This window comes from Corythoichthys intestinalis, chromosome 5, assembly GCF_030265065.1.
Source record: "Corythoichthys intestinalis isolate RoL2023-P3 chromosome 5, ASM3026506v1, whole genome shotgun sequence".
In the NCBI taxonomy this organism is placed as follows: Eukaryota; Metazoa; Chordata; class Actinopteri; order Syngnathiformes; family Syngnathidae; genus Corythoichthys; species Corythoichthys intestinalis.
The window spans coordinates 51,114,154-51,130,906 of NC_080399.1; the positions used below are offsets into that span (position 1 = coordinate 51,114,154).

Below are 16,753 nucleotides of genomic sequence, written 5' to 3' on the forward strand. Positions count from 1 at the left end.
CACGTGGGTAGGGTCTATAGACCCCAATCACATGACGTCACAACTCTGCCCCCTGACTTGAGCAGCCATATTGTCCGTCAGCTCGTCGTGTTTACACATTACCGCTACGTACACGGCGTGTTTTTCTGCTCGATAACATTAATCATCAAAATGGCGAAGGCGTGTGTGGCGGTTGGTTGCAGTAACAGAGAAGATAGACGGAGAGACTTGAAGTTCTACCGTATTCTGAGAGACCCGAAGAGGAGAGCGAGATGTACTGCTGTAATTCGACAAGAAATCTGGGCACCAAACGATCACCACAGACTATGTAGTAGTCATTTTATATCTGGTAAGATGCATTTAATATATATTTAGAAGATTTTGGGCTGACAACCACGATTAAGATCATTGTGTGACGTTGGTGATTGGGGTCTATATAGTTGCCTCTTTTTCTTTGAGTGGAGTTGTTTTGTTGGTGTTGTTGGCGGTAAGCAGAGTAAAAAGAGGGAGAAAAATACAACTTCCGTGTCTAATTTTTCGCCGCCAAGCAAGTGTTACAATATTAATTAAAAATGAATGAAAACTAAATACTATTGAATATGTCATCATTATCATTTTAAAAATTTAAGTGACTGGTAAAAATAGATTATGACCGGATTTTTATGACCCTGTCAGTCAAAATGACAGACAACGAAAATGTCTAGCATGCGTCCCATGAGCTGGGCCAGGGACATACCACCCTCGAGCGGTGTTGTACGGTACACCAGCAAGCTCCGGTAGACATACGTACCACTTTCAGCTGCTTTGTGCATCAGCCGTTTCACCGTTTTGACGGACCTTTCCACTAAGCCATTGGACTGTGGAAAGTGTGGACTTGATGTTACATGCTTTAAGTCCCATTTCTTGGCAAAGGATTGGAACTTGTCATTAGAAAATTGTGGGCCATTATCTGAAAAAATCTGGTTTGGGATACCGTTCCTTTGGAATATGGCTTTCATACATGTTATCACAGCTTCTGCTGTGGTGGCATGCAGTTTAGAGATTTCTGGATACACGGAGTAATAGTCTGTGACAATAAGATAGTCTTAACCTCAGATAGCTCAGCCCTGTAGTTCCAATACTCCGCTATGTCTGGTGAGCAATTCTGTTTCACGTCAGGCCATCCATTTCTGATTATTTCCTCCAGTTGTTTCAGTCTTTCATCTTTGATAGTCTCAGTCCGTATGAGCTCCATCTTTGCATCTGCTACTGGCAGTGCACCTGTGACCATATGTACATAAGCATTCACATCTTCATCCAGTTTAGTGTTCGAACGCTCCTTTGGGTCAACAGCTCTGGATAGCGTGTCAGCTGTATACATAAGTTTACCTAGGGTGTATGCAACTTTCAGTGAGTAACGTTGTTTTATCATCATTAGTTGGATTTGGAATGGACAATCATTTAGTGGCTTTTGAAACAATGTAATCAGGGGCTTGTGATCAGTCTCCACACTGATTTCTTGTCCTGACACAAACTGATGAAATCTTTCGCAGGCATATGTGATGCTGAGCAGTTCTTTTTCAATTTGTGCATAACGTGTTTCCATATCTGTCATCAAGCGTGATGCAAATGCTACAGGTTGCCAGAAATAATGCACTGAGCCCACTCTGTGACGCATCCAATGATATTTTGATAGCTTTCTCCGGATCATAGAATTTCAGGACCGGTTCTTTTGTGAGAAGTTTCCTTAGGTCATTCCATGCCTTTTCATTCTCATGGTTCAATTGCCATTCAGTGTTGTTCTCTGTTAGTTCTTAGTGGGGCAATTTTCTCTGACAGGTTGGGTATTAATTTTCCCACCACCATTCCCCCACCTAACTTTCACATCCCTCCGTAGAATCTGTCGTTCCACTTCCTTTTAACGACCTCTTCCAGACCACTTCTGTCACCATGTGTTATTTTGTATTTGTGGGGTTCTTGAATAAGACAACTTACTGAAAGAGTTGATGTTTTTTAACTGACAGATCTTTAGTTACAGAACAGAAGAGCATCCACATTCACTGTACACTTGCGGGCTTTCCATCAGCTGTCTCCCGCTTGCTGCTAATGCTCCAACTTCCGTGTGCTGTGACGAGCAGACATTACTCATCGAACATGCAAATACGATGTGCTCATATCATTTCATAAGTAAGTACATAACAGTGTGCGGTTTAGTATGGACAATATTCATGCCCTATTGCAGACAGTATTTAAAGGGATCTTCGATCTTAGACATGTAGGCTCTAATAAACCACAATTGTTCTCTTGTTCTAAAATATGTTGTTAGAAACACATAAAATGTTAAATCAATGGCAATACTTTATAATATTTAGTCCATATTTTGATAGTAGTTGGTGCCATGTCTTGAGGGCTTGGAGTGATGACGTAATTGGGACGTTTCCAATTGTGTAGAGTAAAGATGCAGGATAACATCAGTCACCGGCAATTATGACCTCACACAGATAATCCAGATAATAAAAAATTCAACCGATAATGCAATCCGATAATTATATACTTGATTTAGCCTCCAAATGTGTGCCACCGAAGAATTCAGCACGCGGCCTCCTCAGCCCCTCCCCTCTCTGAAACCCCTGAGGGAGGAGGGGTTGAGGAGGCGGAGTTACATGCCAAGAACCAGTTGTATATTATGGCGGCTGTTACTAGCCTGGCTGGATTTATCGTGGGTGAAAAAGACGCTCTCGCCATCTGCAAAACATGCACCGCAGAAGTTCCACGAGGCTGAACGAAAGCGTCTTCATTCAACACCACTAACCCAGCAGCCAAAGATTTTTGGAACGAATACGAGGCTGCTGCTAGCTGGAATGCTAAAGCTATTGTAAACACAAACTAATCTAAACTACGGGGCTAGTGACGATACAGAGTCGGGTTCTTTTCAATAAATTGCTGCTTAAAACATTTGGTCTCTTGTTCCCATTTCTTCTTTTTGCATTTTGAAACTCTACTTAGAGCCTTCTTAAGATGCAACGGTACAAAATGCAAATTCTTGTAATTTTTTAACTGGTCTTAAAGCAGAAATGTGAACTAAGGTTGGCCAACCATGTTTTTGAATAATATCAATGGCTAAACAATTATAAGCATATTTTCTTTCTTTTTTTTTTTTTTTTTTTTTTTTTTTTTAATGCAACCCTTCCAGATTCTTTGTTTAACCCATAGCAACGCCCTTGACAACGAAAATGCTTTTCTTCGACAATCTTCGGAAATCACGTCACAGGGAAGTCCGCCATAGAACAGTATTGTTTGTTGCATTGCTTCTAGGTACGTGCCACGGCGGTGTGTGGCGATGTTTTATTCTCACTCAAACGAAAAGTTGTATAAGTGGCCAAAGGATAGCAGGGCACGTAAATGAACATCTTTAGTTCGCACGAAGCGAATGAATTTCACGCCATCATTGAATAGTGTTCTCTGCTACAAAGACTTCAAAGATGCCTGCTTCCTTAACCGGTCTGCTTATGATGAAGGATTTGCCCAAAAATAAGTGTGATTTTTGGATAGATGACTGATGACTTTGTCAAAGCAGAGCTGCCAACTGTTGTGGAATGAACCGTAGAAGCTAGCGACATTAGCCAAACGCTAACTCGTGGCAATCCCCGATCATAGTTGTTGTTGCGTTCGCTAGGTTAGGCGTGTTTAAATTGTGCGTCATCTACGATCTTGTCTGAAAGGATTAATCCACTGTCAATCGGGAAAGGGGTGTGGATGTGTATATGAGCGGGTCGGCGTCGCGGTAATTCACGGTCACGTAGCCGTAAGAGACACACACCGCCGGTGAGTTTGTGCACATTTATTTGTATTTGTATTATGTATTTCCACCTTAATGCTTCAAGCACTGCATTGCATTTGTACAGTTCGGCGTTTCGTTCACGGTGATCGCTTGATAGCCTTCTAGTTTGTGTTTTACGAGAGCCATGGACAGGTGACATTTGACAACAATCGTGTTGGTTTTAATGTCTCGCAGCGAATCAGCGAGCGCGCAGGTCACGCAGTGAATCATGGGAAATGTAGTCTCGGGACAACACTGAAGTGGTGCTTTGTAATCTGTTTGCTTGTGTGAAAAAACTACATTTCCTCACGCCATTAGACGCCACTTCCTGCCGAGAGCCCCGAGCCGTGTTCGTACTGTTAGCTCCATGTGTTAATAAAGAAACAAAGTTGTCAGCACGTCGTGTGTTCGATACCTTTGTCAACAAAAAGCTCAAGACACTATGCACGATCAGTTTAAGAGACGCTGGGACTGGAGAGCTGTGATTAGTAGGAGGCGAGGGGAAGATGAGCGAGAAGCAAAACTGTGCGGTCGAATGTGGCGGCAGTCTATTATTTTGTTTTCTTATTGTTGCCACAATAAAGTGGGGAAAGCCATCAATGACTCATCTCCTTTCCCCCCAATGTTTTTATATTATTATTTAATATGCACGAGAGCTGCCAGATCTGCCAAAATGAAGTCTGATTATTATTTTTTTAACAATGTCATCAGATAGGCAAAAACATAAAATTATGTGCAAATGCCTGCATCTTCAAATCATGAAAATAACAACAGCCTATATCTTACCAATCTTGTAATCTCGATGTGTCTTTTCCCCATTCCATGTCAGGTAGTCTAGGCACATTGTTTGCATCCTCATTAGCGTCTGGCTTGATACATGTTAGGTCCTAAATTAAATTCATACCTCCTCTTCTTCCTCCAACTCTTCAAAAACTTGGATCTCCTCCCTTGCGCTCGATCTATCGCTTATATCGCTGTTTGAATTATTGTTTGAAGGGCTTTGTATGGCGCTGTATGTATGGCGCGCTGCCATCGCTCTTCTCGGTGTGACGTATCACTTCCGGGTTCGCCCCCTTTCAGGTTCGAACTTCGGAAACGCGATTATTTTGTCAAATATACAACATATAAATTATTTTTTCATGCTTTATTTGTTGGACAATGTTTAAATACTTTAATTGCGACCCTATTTGGCATGTTATGAAATTACTTCACATTTCTACTTTAAGATTTTGATCAGGAGTGTATGTAATGTCCATCCCGAAAACCAGCCGTGAGAGTTTGTAAGTAGCAGGAGAAAGTTTTGGCTGTAAGTGAAGGGGGTCCTCTTTAAATGCTTGTTGGGTGTCGGTAACCTCTCATACCATCACATGCAAACCTCCATTTTCTTCTGACATGGCTTAGGTAGCGATGTGGGATGTTAAAGTATTATCCATCAGATGTATACTATTACATAATATTAGTCCTGTCCATGCAATAGACAGTGGCAAAAGACTATGTAGTGAAGTTTGTGAACCCAAGGGAATTACACATTTCTGAATATACACAGTAGGCTCCTGCCAAGGACGTAGGTTTGGTCTCAATATTGGTAGGGACGATATAACGGATATAACCTGCATGTACACTTTTTGCCGGGGACGGGACATGAATAAGACCAAAAAGATTGGGTGAACGGGGGTCAGGGTTACATTTCTCACAAATTTAAACCTTATTAAAGGATAGGCTAAATAATCAATGCAAAATAAATCTGTATTGACTTATACTAACTTTCACACTGCAAATTTATAACGTCTTACTCTGCTAATTTTATTTAAATCTAGATGAATATTTTTTTCCATCTTGTTTGGAGTGTTAAAGACTAGGTAATAGATTAATGGGTCAAATTTTTCCGTTTACTTTAAATAAATATTACCATTTGTTTTTATTAAGCCCATATAACTAAAAGTTGGTCATTTTTCACCTGTGCAAAAGTTTTAGGCAGGGCACCTGCCTAAAACTTTTGCACAGTACTGTATATATTCATTATATTATGTATATACAGGATATACTGTATGTACATATTTTCCCCAAGTGGAAGCTTCCATGATCCTGATAAATTTAATAATTAATTAAAAAAAAAAATACAGTACTGTGCAAACGTTTTAGGCAGGTGTCCTGCCTAAAACTTTTGCACAGTACTGTATATTTTTTAATTAAATCGTTTTCTAATTGTATGTAACGTTACAGACAAAATGTCTTACACTCATCCAGAGTCTGTAATTTTGGCTTAAAGTAGGGCTATCAAATTTATCGAGTTAACGGCGGTTATAACATTTAAATATTTAATGAAATGAACGCATGCGCTGCACTACCCACTCACGCATTTTCGCGTTCAATCTATAATGGCCCCATCTTACGTATTCATAGAGTTAAAAGGCAACGTAAAATGAGTAGAGAGAATTTTGGCAGCCTTTGAAGCCTTTTTTTAATTGGCTAATGCTTTACAATCCCTCTCTCAACCATTACAAATATCGTGGCAAGCAATGTGGGAAAGAAAGGTAGTAGTTGATCTTTTTCTTAACACCCTGTTATTTCCCAACGCAGAGAAGATATATCAATTGGTACCATGACGCACAGTCATGGTTGCACTTCCCATCATGCATTTGGGCAGAAGTTAAATGGCAGCAGTATCATTTACTGAAAGCTCAACAAATACACTAGGTGGCAGTATTTAGTCACAATATACAAAGTCACATTTATCCTTTAAGAATTACAAGTCTTTCTATCCGTGGCTCCCTCTCACAGAAAGAATGTTAATAATGTAAATGCCATCTTGAGAATTTATTGTCATAATAAACAAATACAGTACTTATGTACTGTATGTTGAATGTATATATTCGTCCAAGTTTTATTCATTTTTTTCTTAATGCATTGCCAAAATGTATATGATCGGGAAAAATTATCGGGAATGATTGGAATTGAATCGGGAGAAAAAAAAAACCATCGGCATCCGCAGATACGCAAACTAAAACGATCGGGATCGGATCGAGAGCAAAGAACATGATCGGAACAACCCTAGTCACGTGTATTACGGTGCTGTCTGAGGCTGAGCGCTGTCTGCCACGGCGGTCAGCAACATAGCATTCTGACAAGGCAGCGAGGCTAACAGTGAAAGGCAGGATATATACCGCAAATGGATGCCTTTGCTCACTGGAAAACAGCCATTACTTCACACAAAAATATCTCCGTGCGTTGCAAACTTTACGCTGGCTGAAAATGACTGTCGGCCGCTAAAGCACTTGGAATTACAATACAACGTGACAAATTTCGAAACAGCCTACAGGTACAAGACAGCCAGCACCTCTACAGTTTGTAACCAGCCTTTATGCACATTTTATGGTCAGTGTTTGTAACCATAGGCGGAGTTTTACTTTTGTGGGGCTGGGGGTAAAGCATGCTGATGACAAACAAAAGCCAAAAGTTTGGACACACCTAAACATTTTTACGTTTTATATATTTTCACTACATTGTAAATCCTTTCTGAATACATCAAAACTATGAACGAACATGTGGAATGGCCAAAAAAAGTGAAATAACTGAAAACAGGTTTTATATTCTACATTCTTCAAAGTATCCACCTTTGAGGTGTCGCCAAACTTTTGGCCAATACTGTATATATACATATGTACAAAACTGTTCAAGCTCAGTTGTTGTTGGTGGCGTTTGAAAGCTTAGGTTTACAGAACTTCTAAATATCCATCTTGCCTCCACAGGTGTAGTTTTGGCTTAGCAAAGCAAAAGCTACTGTCTTAGGTGCCAGTCAAATGATCTGCTCGAAAAATGATTTTGACCCATTATGAAATACGTTGAACGATTCTTGTTCATTAATTTTTGTTGTTTGTTTTATTGCTTTACAACTTTTATAGAAAATATTTTAACAGGTAGGTCTTTATTTTAAAGGGGAATTTTTGACATTAGGCTTTATTTTGGAGTTAGCGGGGGTTTATTTAGTCGTTGGAGTTGATTTGAACAAATTCCGTACAGTTTGTCAGTTATTTGTTAGTTTCAGGGCTCTGGGGTGGCTAAGCTAGCGCGAGTCAATGGTGGTTGAAATCAACTCCATCGACTAATTAAACCCCTGCTAACTCAAAGATTAAGCCTTATGTGAAAAATTCAATTCCATGTGATGACATTTTTTTGTTGTCATTTTTATGTTGAGGCAGCAAATGGAGAAAAATTGGTAAAAAGTAACTGATAAGTTAATTTTAAAGTAACTTAGTTACTTTGATAATAAAGTAATCGGTAAAGTAACTAGATTACTTCTTTTGAGGTGTAATCTGTAATTAAATTTTTTAAGTAATCTGTGACAACACTGGTTGCGGAGTACAGGCAATAAAGTTTATGAATGAAAACCAAGGTTCTTCCGCTGGCATGCGGGGATGAGGAAAAGTACAAACATAAAGCGCTCCAACGGAGGAATTAGTCAGGATAACTACGATCAAAAAGTTCAAACACAAAGCATTCCAAAAGGGAGGAAAGGTAAAAACATCAAACGCTCTGAATAGAGGAAAAAGTCAAGATAACTAGGATCAAAAAGTTAGAACAAAAAGCTTTCCAAATGGAGGATAATATACAAGATAACTATGATAGCTATGGCGAGAGGCTGACATGACTGACCTGGGGAAAAAGACACTACTGCACAAGACAAGGGAAACTAAGGCAATATGTACACACAAGGTCATGGGGAACAGTTGGAAACAATAGGTTGTTAGGTGACAAGAGGAAGGGCAAGGACATGAACACGAAGAGGGCGAAGCCTTCAAAATGAAACCGGAAACGACGTGGCGTGACAGTTTTAATTGTTGTACTTAAGCCTGTCGCAATATGCAATAATTCCATTTATCGCACGGTAAATAAAAATGCAGGCGGTAATTTTTCCGCTGCGATTTATCGCCTCCCGTGCACGTGCGTGTGCGGCTGACGTGCTGTTATAAGTTCGGCTTCCTTGTTACCAACTACGCAAAATGCATTTTCATTCTGGGTCCGGCAAAAAATAGCGCCGGAGCCAATTTGTTCCCATTATATCCTATTGTTCAACGTATAGCCTACCGGCCGCATAAGTGCTCCGGATTGACTGAGGACCATCTCCGGCGTGCCAGAGCCCGCCGGATGATTCATTTTTTAGTTTAGTGCAGTTTAAGTTTAGTGCAGGTGGAGAAAAAAAAGAAAATGTGACGCTTACCATTGAAATTAAGATGTAAATGATAGCAAAATATAAGCATAGTGTCTGCATCCATGAACTGCGTCGACAATAGGGCCGTAGAATGTCAATTTCGGGCGGTACTCGTCCGTTCGCCAGTCTTTATAAGCTAAGGTGACAGTTCATATTGTGGTAACATCGCCAAAGAAATCGCCAGCTTCATCAGGTTTCTAATCATTTATTCCATTCACTCGCCGAGTGTCCACTGCTGTTGACGCCAGGATCGGAACAGAAAGTAAAATAGCGCTCTCCTGCTCGCCGTCAGCCCCGCGGTGCGTTCAGGTACAGCAAAAAAAGTCCGCCACAATAGAACCCGATTCGTTACATTATTACAGGTACTGTACTGTATTATTAATATTATTGCTATTATTATATTATTTTTATTCAGATTTTTATTCATATTTTATTTTCTTTGCTCTTTGTAATTGCTATTGGCAATAGTAACAGCAGTATTTATTAAGGATGTAGTGTGGGTTTTTGGGCTGTGGAACGAATTAATGGAATTATCATCTATTCTTATGGGAAAATCCTGCTCGACATATGACCATTTCGACTTACAAACAAGCTCCTGGAACGAATTAACTTCGTATGTAGAGGTACCACTGTATTACACGTGGAACGCCATAGCAGAAGCTATGAGGGGAAAAGTTTTCATTTGCCTAGATGCCTAAATTATTAAGTTGAATTTTTTTTTTTTTTTCTTAAACATTATTTATTCTGTGTTTCGGTGCAGTATTAATATTGTTGTCTTTTACTTAAAGCAGTACTTCTCAAATAGTGGGGCGGGCCCCCACAGGGGGGCACAGAGCGATGCTGGGGGTGGCGCATGTGAGCTTGGGGAACATACTTTTTTACCGTACTAGAATAAAGTGTAATTGCACATCCACTCAGTTGATGGCAGTGCCGCTCTCATTTTCAGCGTGTGCACAATATTTTTTAACCAAACAAGAGCACGCAGCAAAGAGTACTGGAGATATGAAAAGCTAAGACAAGGAAATATGACGAAGCGTATTTAGCATTTGCCTTTGACTTTTAGTACAGTGGGAGATGAGGAAACGCCAGTCTGTTTCCTTTGTCTAAAAAACTTTGCAGCGGACGGCAAGAAATAGTTTTTTTCAGCGAAAGTATGCCGAATATTGTCAACAATGCTACCACTTTGTCAGTGTTACATCAATAAACCAGCGAGCACTGTCAGCATCATATAAGGTGGCATACCAAGTTGCTCAGTGCAAAATAACCCCACACCATAGTAAAGGAGCTGATACTGCCTGCAGTAAAAATTAAAACTGTCCCTCTGTCCAATGACATTGTCGTTTTTTGTTCTATTAATTTTTGTTTTTTCGTCTAATTGTTTGGCATATTGTCCTCGTGAGTTAATGTTGTTAATCAATTTGAATTTATCATTATTTGTTGATTTTCTTACGTTTTATTTTTCAGTATCAAACGGTCAAAAAATTTATCTTGAGTGTATTTTTACAGTATGGATGTGTGTTTTTTTTCCTTTTTGCACTTTTGTAAGTTGATGTATATTACTTTTTTGTTTAACATTAAAAAGAACACAATGTTAAGCAGAGGTGTACTTATAATAATAAGTTTATATTCAAATGATACTACAGTATATTTACATTGGTGGCAGAGAGTTGGGGGGGAGGGGGGGGCGCGGAACGTTTACGTTGTCCTGGGGGGGCATAACAGAAAATAATTGAGAAGCACTGACTTAAAGGAGGCATGGTCTATTGTTTTTAGTTGTGATTTCTGAAAAAAGTATTTTTGAATTTAAGAGTAAACATTTATTGCGTTTAAATGGGGGGGGGGGGCAATATTATCGCATGTCGCAATAATTTATTAAATATATTATCGCACACTACAATATGTTATCGCGACAGGCCGAGTTGTACTATGTGTGGTCATAAGGGTGCGCTGACGATATGGGAACGAAAATAATCAACATTATGTATGTATCTGCTGCTTCATTTTTGGCATGAAAGTACTGATTTTTTATGTTGGACAATTACCTATATCACAAATAGGCCCAAAAATATTCAGCTTTGTTGATGTCAAAGCAATTAAGTTGTGTGTTACCTCTCTCAAAGCCTGTTCAAAGAATTCCTCACGAACAAGCCGATGGAATCGAATTTCTTTCTCCCGGAGGGGATTCAGGGCTGGAGGGCAGGGCCGGCCCAGGCCATTTGGGGGCCCTAAGAAAAATAATGCCAAGCGGCCCATATTTTTGGCACACCATTTCGTCACAGTGTACTGTGAAACCCATACATGCAATCCAACCCATACGTCCATATTTTATACATTAATCAGATTTTGTTGCACTGCATACTTCAAACTTTTCACCCCAAATGCTTGTCAGTATTTACAGTAGATGGCGCCAAACCGTTTTCCAAAAGAGGAAAAGAAATAAGTTAATGAAGAACTTTTATTTTTTTAAGCTTGTAATCAAGTATCAAAACTCACAGAAGTCAAATAAAGCAAACTGTAGTAAACGGATGTTTGCATAGATAAACGGCAATGCGCGCGACATTATTCACGATGCTCTATTTACAACGTAAAAAATGAGGTTACCAGATTGGGGGCCCCCTAGTGGTCTGGGGCCCTAAGCAGCTGCATAGTCTGCGTTTAGGCTGGGCCGGCCTTGCTGGAGGGGCTGCACCTCTTCTTGCTCTGCCACCCTGGTCCCTCATTCGGAGATCCTCGAGCTCTTCGCGCACAACTCTTCTTATCCGCTCTTCGAAATCATTCATAATACTGAACAGGAAAAAAACTTTATACATCGGACAGAATATGCTTTCCTCTACTAGTTGTAAATCAATGATTTGCTTTAATTGAATAACTAAGTGTATACACCTAATTTAAATTCCCCTGCTAACATCACCTGTACAATTTTGTTAAATCTTTAAAAGAGGGGGGAAAAGACAACAGACATGAAATATCCACAGATCCAAATTCTCCTCTGCTAATTCTGTTGCTCAAGTGCCAGAAAGTACCAAAAAAATCAAAACTATAAAAATACTACCATTAACACAAACACCCGAAATCATTACAACTAATAGGTGTTCAGTTTTGTGTACGACATGACTAAAATGCCACAAGGGTTCTGTAAATATAGTCATCAGAATGACTTGTAGTTGCATTGACAAACATGATTTAACATTGTTCAATTAAAAAGGTTTTTAAAGAATGAATATACAGCACTCTACAGGTCGTACTACCTTGGCTTGTCAAACAAAGAGGCTGACACTGAACTGATGATGGATGACTTGGGCACTTACTGCTCTACTTGATCGAGGAAGTATATTGTGTATGCTTGGAACAGCCTTGCGATGGAAGTTTTCATCTCAAATTTCATCTTTTCCATGGCTACAAAGAAAGTGCAAACAACTCCAATGTCTTTCTCATTTAGGCAAATACAAGAAAATACAATGCATAATTGATCTTTAATGTCCATTTATCAGGTTTGCAAGAATGTCTTTTTCAAGCTATTTTAGTTTGTTCTTTCTGCCTGCCTCTGCAAAAGTGGAACCTCGCTAATACTTGGCCGCCTGGTTCCAATTTAAATATCCAATATATGAATATTAATGTTTCACTCTGATAAGCCATTGGTGTGTCTGTGGGCAATGTTTGTCATAAAAGACCTCCCACGGGCGTACATGTAATAATGGCAATTCCTGCGACAGCGTCCCAGCCACACCTCTCAGGCTTAAAACCTTAGCAGTTTCTTTTGAGGGTTCCGAGCAGTGAAGTTACTTTTGGAGGACCTGGGGTGCAAAATTTAAATAAATAAATACGGGTCGGGGCTCCGATCTCGCGTCGCCCCGCGGCAGCTCCTCGGCTTTCTCCTGCCTCCGCCTTCCCCTCTCTTCTCTGACTGGGTATCCGCCCTGCGCTCAGTCACAGGTCGCTGGCTGGGCGCCGGTGTATCGGCTGGATGTTGCCTGCTCGGCGGGGGACCCTGCCCTGCTCTGGGCTTGGTGGGCCGCTGGGGGTCCCGTGGCGTGCCAGTTGGGGGGCTGCGGATGTGGCTCGTGGGCCTGGTGGGCGGACGGGGGTGGGGTTGGGATAGGTGGTGCGTCCCCTCTTTCCATCCCTGAAGGCAGGGGACCACCCTGGACCCCGGGGGGGGGGGGGGGGGGGGGGTGGCCCCTTTCGGGAGGAGGGATGGGCTGCGCTGCCGCCACATAGTGTCAACCGGAAATACATCTAGCTGACGATAGCACCAACATATTAATATTTAGTGTAGGCGTTCTATGTATTTCTTGTTGTGTTTTTCTTTCTTCTCCTGTGTTTCTTTTCTCCTGTTCCCCAAAAGCCCCTTCCTGTCCCATAGCCCCTTCCTGTTCGCTGCTTTGTCATAATAAACGAGGTCTGTTGAATGATCACAATGGGAGTATGTCATACTCTCAATGTGAAACATTAAAACAGTTCAGACCAACAGGACACTTAGACTTCCATTCTCCGTGTCAACCAGCAGAACAGGACAGGTTTAAACAAATAAATACACAAATAAATAAATATTTAAAAGTGTCATTAAAACGCTTCTATTTCAATATCTATTTTTATATATATTTATTTCTTTTATTTCATATTTACTGCCACTGAGGTTAGAGAGTCACGCAATTTCAATTCTCTGTCTGTCCTTGCACATGTGGTAGAATTGACAATAAAGCAAACTTTGACTTTGACTTTATTTATTTCAAGATTTATTTAGACTTTTATTTAATATTCATTTATTTCAATTTATATTTATTTCAATATATATTTAAATTTTTATATTTTATACTATTTATTTCAACATTTGTTTATTCCAATATATTTATTTCAATTATTTATTTATTTCAAATCATTAAATATTTGCTACATTTTTTTAAGTTAAAATTTATTTTATTATTTATTTCAACATTTATTTATTTAACTTTTTATGTATTTCATTCTATCACTCTTGTTCCCCGTGTGGCCGCATGAAACAATGTGTTCTGTCATTAGCTAATCAAACTCAGTGGGCGGGCGTGAACTAGGCGAGGGTTGAGTTGAACGAGTCTCGCTAGTCAAGATAGCGCTCCTTCTCAACATGGCATCGACTGCTGAGGTTCTGCATCAGCTTTCTCAGGATTTCATAACGGACAGGTTAGACTTAGCAGAACATGTTGACGCAGGAAATTCGGACCATGAGCATGTGGCTTACAAAACACAGCGGTTTATTGTAGAGCTGTCCCGACTAGTCGACATAGTCGACGTCATCGATGACGTAAATCCGTCGACGAGCACAACATCCCGTCGACGGTTAATGAAGGGTTAAAAAAAATATATATATGCGTGGAAAGTTCAGAATGTCGGATGCTCTGTATGCAAGCGGGGAAAGCGGAACAAAGCCAAAAAAAGCGCACCAGAGTGTCCAAAACATTGACTAATTTCAAAGAAACAACGGAGGGTACACTGTTCTGTCCTGTCTCTTCAATGCCAAGCTTGGCTGCTCGTCGGCCGTGAAATAAACACCTCAAATGCCGTCACCCAGTTTGTAATTTTTTTTTTTTCATTTTTTGTACACCAGAGGGTGCTGTCGCCTTACTGAATAATAATGTTTCATTGACAAAGGGCCTGTAAGTGCTATTAGTATTGTCCTTAATGCTAACTGAAAGGTTTATTTCATGTTATGGTTTATTTTATGGTATAGAAAATTATATAAGGTTAAAAGGTCATAAATATATACAGTATATACAGTAATTGCACTCAAGGGAGAGATTGTCAATGATAAAGTAATAAATTAAGGTAAAGGCAATTCATTGATATATAAATAAGGTTTAAAAGGAAAAAGGTGAAAAGTTTTTGTTAATTTCTAATTGTGTTGTTTTATTTGTGTGCACCGCAGCTCTTACGGTGTGATTACATCAAGGATGGAATAAAAGTTGTAAACCATCAGTTTAAGAGACCACCTTTTCAATTGGAATGCTACACTAGTTAATTCTATCAGCATTTGAACTCATTGTTTATTTGTGATTTATTATTGTTATTTAGGTGTTTATTTGTACTTTAATAAATATTTTAAGTGTTCCAATATGTTTTTTGTGAATTGATAAGCGTCAACAAAAATTTCATTGCTAAATTAGTAAACAAAAACCAAAAAAAAAATTATTTTTAAAAATTATTAGATTAGTCGACTGATCGTAAAAATAGTCGGCTGACTAATCGGGAGAAAATCAGTCGTTTGGGACAGCCCTAGTTTATTGTCAGAGAATGCGCATGGAAAGAGAACTAGCTTGACTCCAGAGCCATGTAGCTAGACTCGTTCAACTCAAACCCCGCCTAGGTCATGCCCCCCCATCGAGTTTGATGGGCCAAAGACAGATAAAATCATTTCCCGCGGCCACAGGGGGGAACAAGAGTGAAAGAATGAAATAAATAAAAAGTGAAATAAACAAATAATGAAATAAATAAAAATTGAAATAAAAATTAAAATAAATAAATATATATCGGAATAAATGTTCAAATACATCAATAAAAATGGAAATGAAAACTGAAATAAATAATGAAATTAATATTAATTGAAATAAATATAAATTGGAATAAATAGTGAAAAATATCAATAAAAATGAAATAAATATAAATTGGAAAAAATAAAGTGAAAAATATAAATAAAAATTGAAATAAATACAAATTGAAATAAAATATTAAAATAATTAAAAGTTGAAGAAAAAAAAAACATACTGAAATAGAAGCATTTTAATAACACTTTTAATGACCTATTTAATTGTGTATTTAATTTTTGCACTCCTGGACCTCCATAGGTTACTAAGGTGTATTCGCGCAGCAAAACTTTGGTACAACTTGGCAATGGCAACCAGCTAAATCTCCACAAAACTGGATTACTATGATTTGGTTTTGAAAGTTCACGCAAATACTCTTCGGGCCTTTTTGATTGGCTGCTGCAACACCGCTCACCTGCGCTAGTGCAAGTTTTTTTTTTTTTTCCTTAACATGCTTTTCATGTAGACTCGAGCTGATACGATGTTCTTTACAGCATTCCTTCCAGACAGCCTAAATTGAGCTGAGACAGTGAAGCACCAAAAGTCAGACTTGCAAACATAATAAACAAATTGTAAACCCACCACCCCCTCCCAAAAGGATTGTTTGCTCCTAATTCCAATTTTATAAGCTGTGCTACTTACACTGCTGTTAATGGAAAAACTTTCAGAAAATGGAAACAAAATGCACGTGTTTTTCAAGACTAATAATAAGAGGGCTATTTTGAGGTTCAAGAACTTCAAAATAATTATCATAATAATGAATAAATAAAAATAGATATGTTATAATGACGTTGTAATGGACGATTGGACGATGGACTTTCACAACTTAAAAAACTGATGAAAATATGATGGCTTGCAGTTCATAATTTTGTGACCCATGTTATTGAGTAAAAATAGCATTACCAGATTCCATTTCTTCCAATGTTACCATCCTTCTATTAACTTCAAACGTCGGCCCAGGAGGTGCAGGACGTATATTAATATCCGGGAGCCAGCTTGTTGGGCGGGCAGGACTCCTCGGCATGAAGTCGTGCCCCAGTGAGGAGGACATTGGATGGCGATTGATGTGGAATCTATCATCCTGGCCTCTCTATATCAGAAATGTGCTTTTACTCAATTATTTGCAGGATGTCAAACGAAAGGGGCAGTAGCAGTGATGAAAGTCAAGCTTACCCTAGCCATCTGGCGTCTTCTGTTTTTTCCAGCCTG

At 39.2% G+C, this 16,753-nt stretch overlaps 1 protein-coding gene across 2 annotated transcripts in view; it reads right to left on the reverse strand.

Moving 5' to 3' along the window:
* Nucleotides 1-348: 348 nt before the first annotated feature.
* Nucleotides 349-16,753, reverse strand: part of LOC130916259 (uncharacterized) — a 40,481-nt gene continuing 24,076 nt past the window's right edge. For both annotated transcript variants that reach the window (XM_057836838.1, XM_057836839.1), the window contains exons 2-7: nucleotides 16,718-16,750; nucleotides 16,448-16,634; nucleotides 12,296-12,383; nucleotides 11,589-11,771; nucleotides 11,097-11,212; nucleotides 349-2,083 (exon numbers count right to left, since the gene is read on the reverse strand). In XM_057836838.1, the coding sequence (XP_057692821.1) occupies nucleotides 11,125-11,212; nucleotides 11,589-11,771; nucleotides 12,296-12,383; nucleotides 16,448-16,634; nucleotides 16,718-16,750 (579 nt within the window). In that variant the 3' untranslated portion in view covers nucleotides 349-2,083; nucleotides 11,097-11,124. The remainder of the gene's footprint in view (nucleotides 2,084-11,096; nucleotides 11,213-11,588; nucleotides 11,772-12,295; nucleotides 12,384-16,447; nucleotides 16,635-16,717; nucleotides 16,751-16,753) is intronic.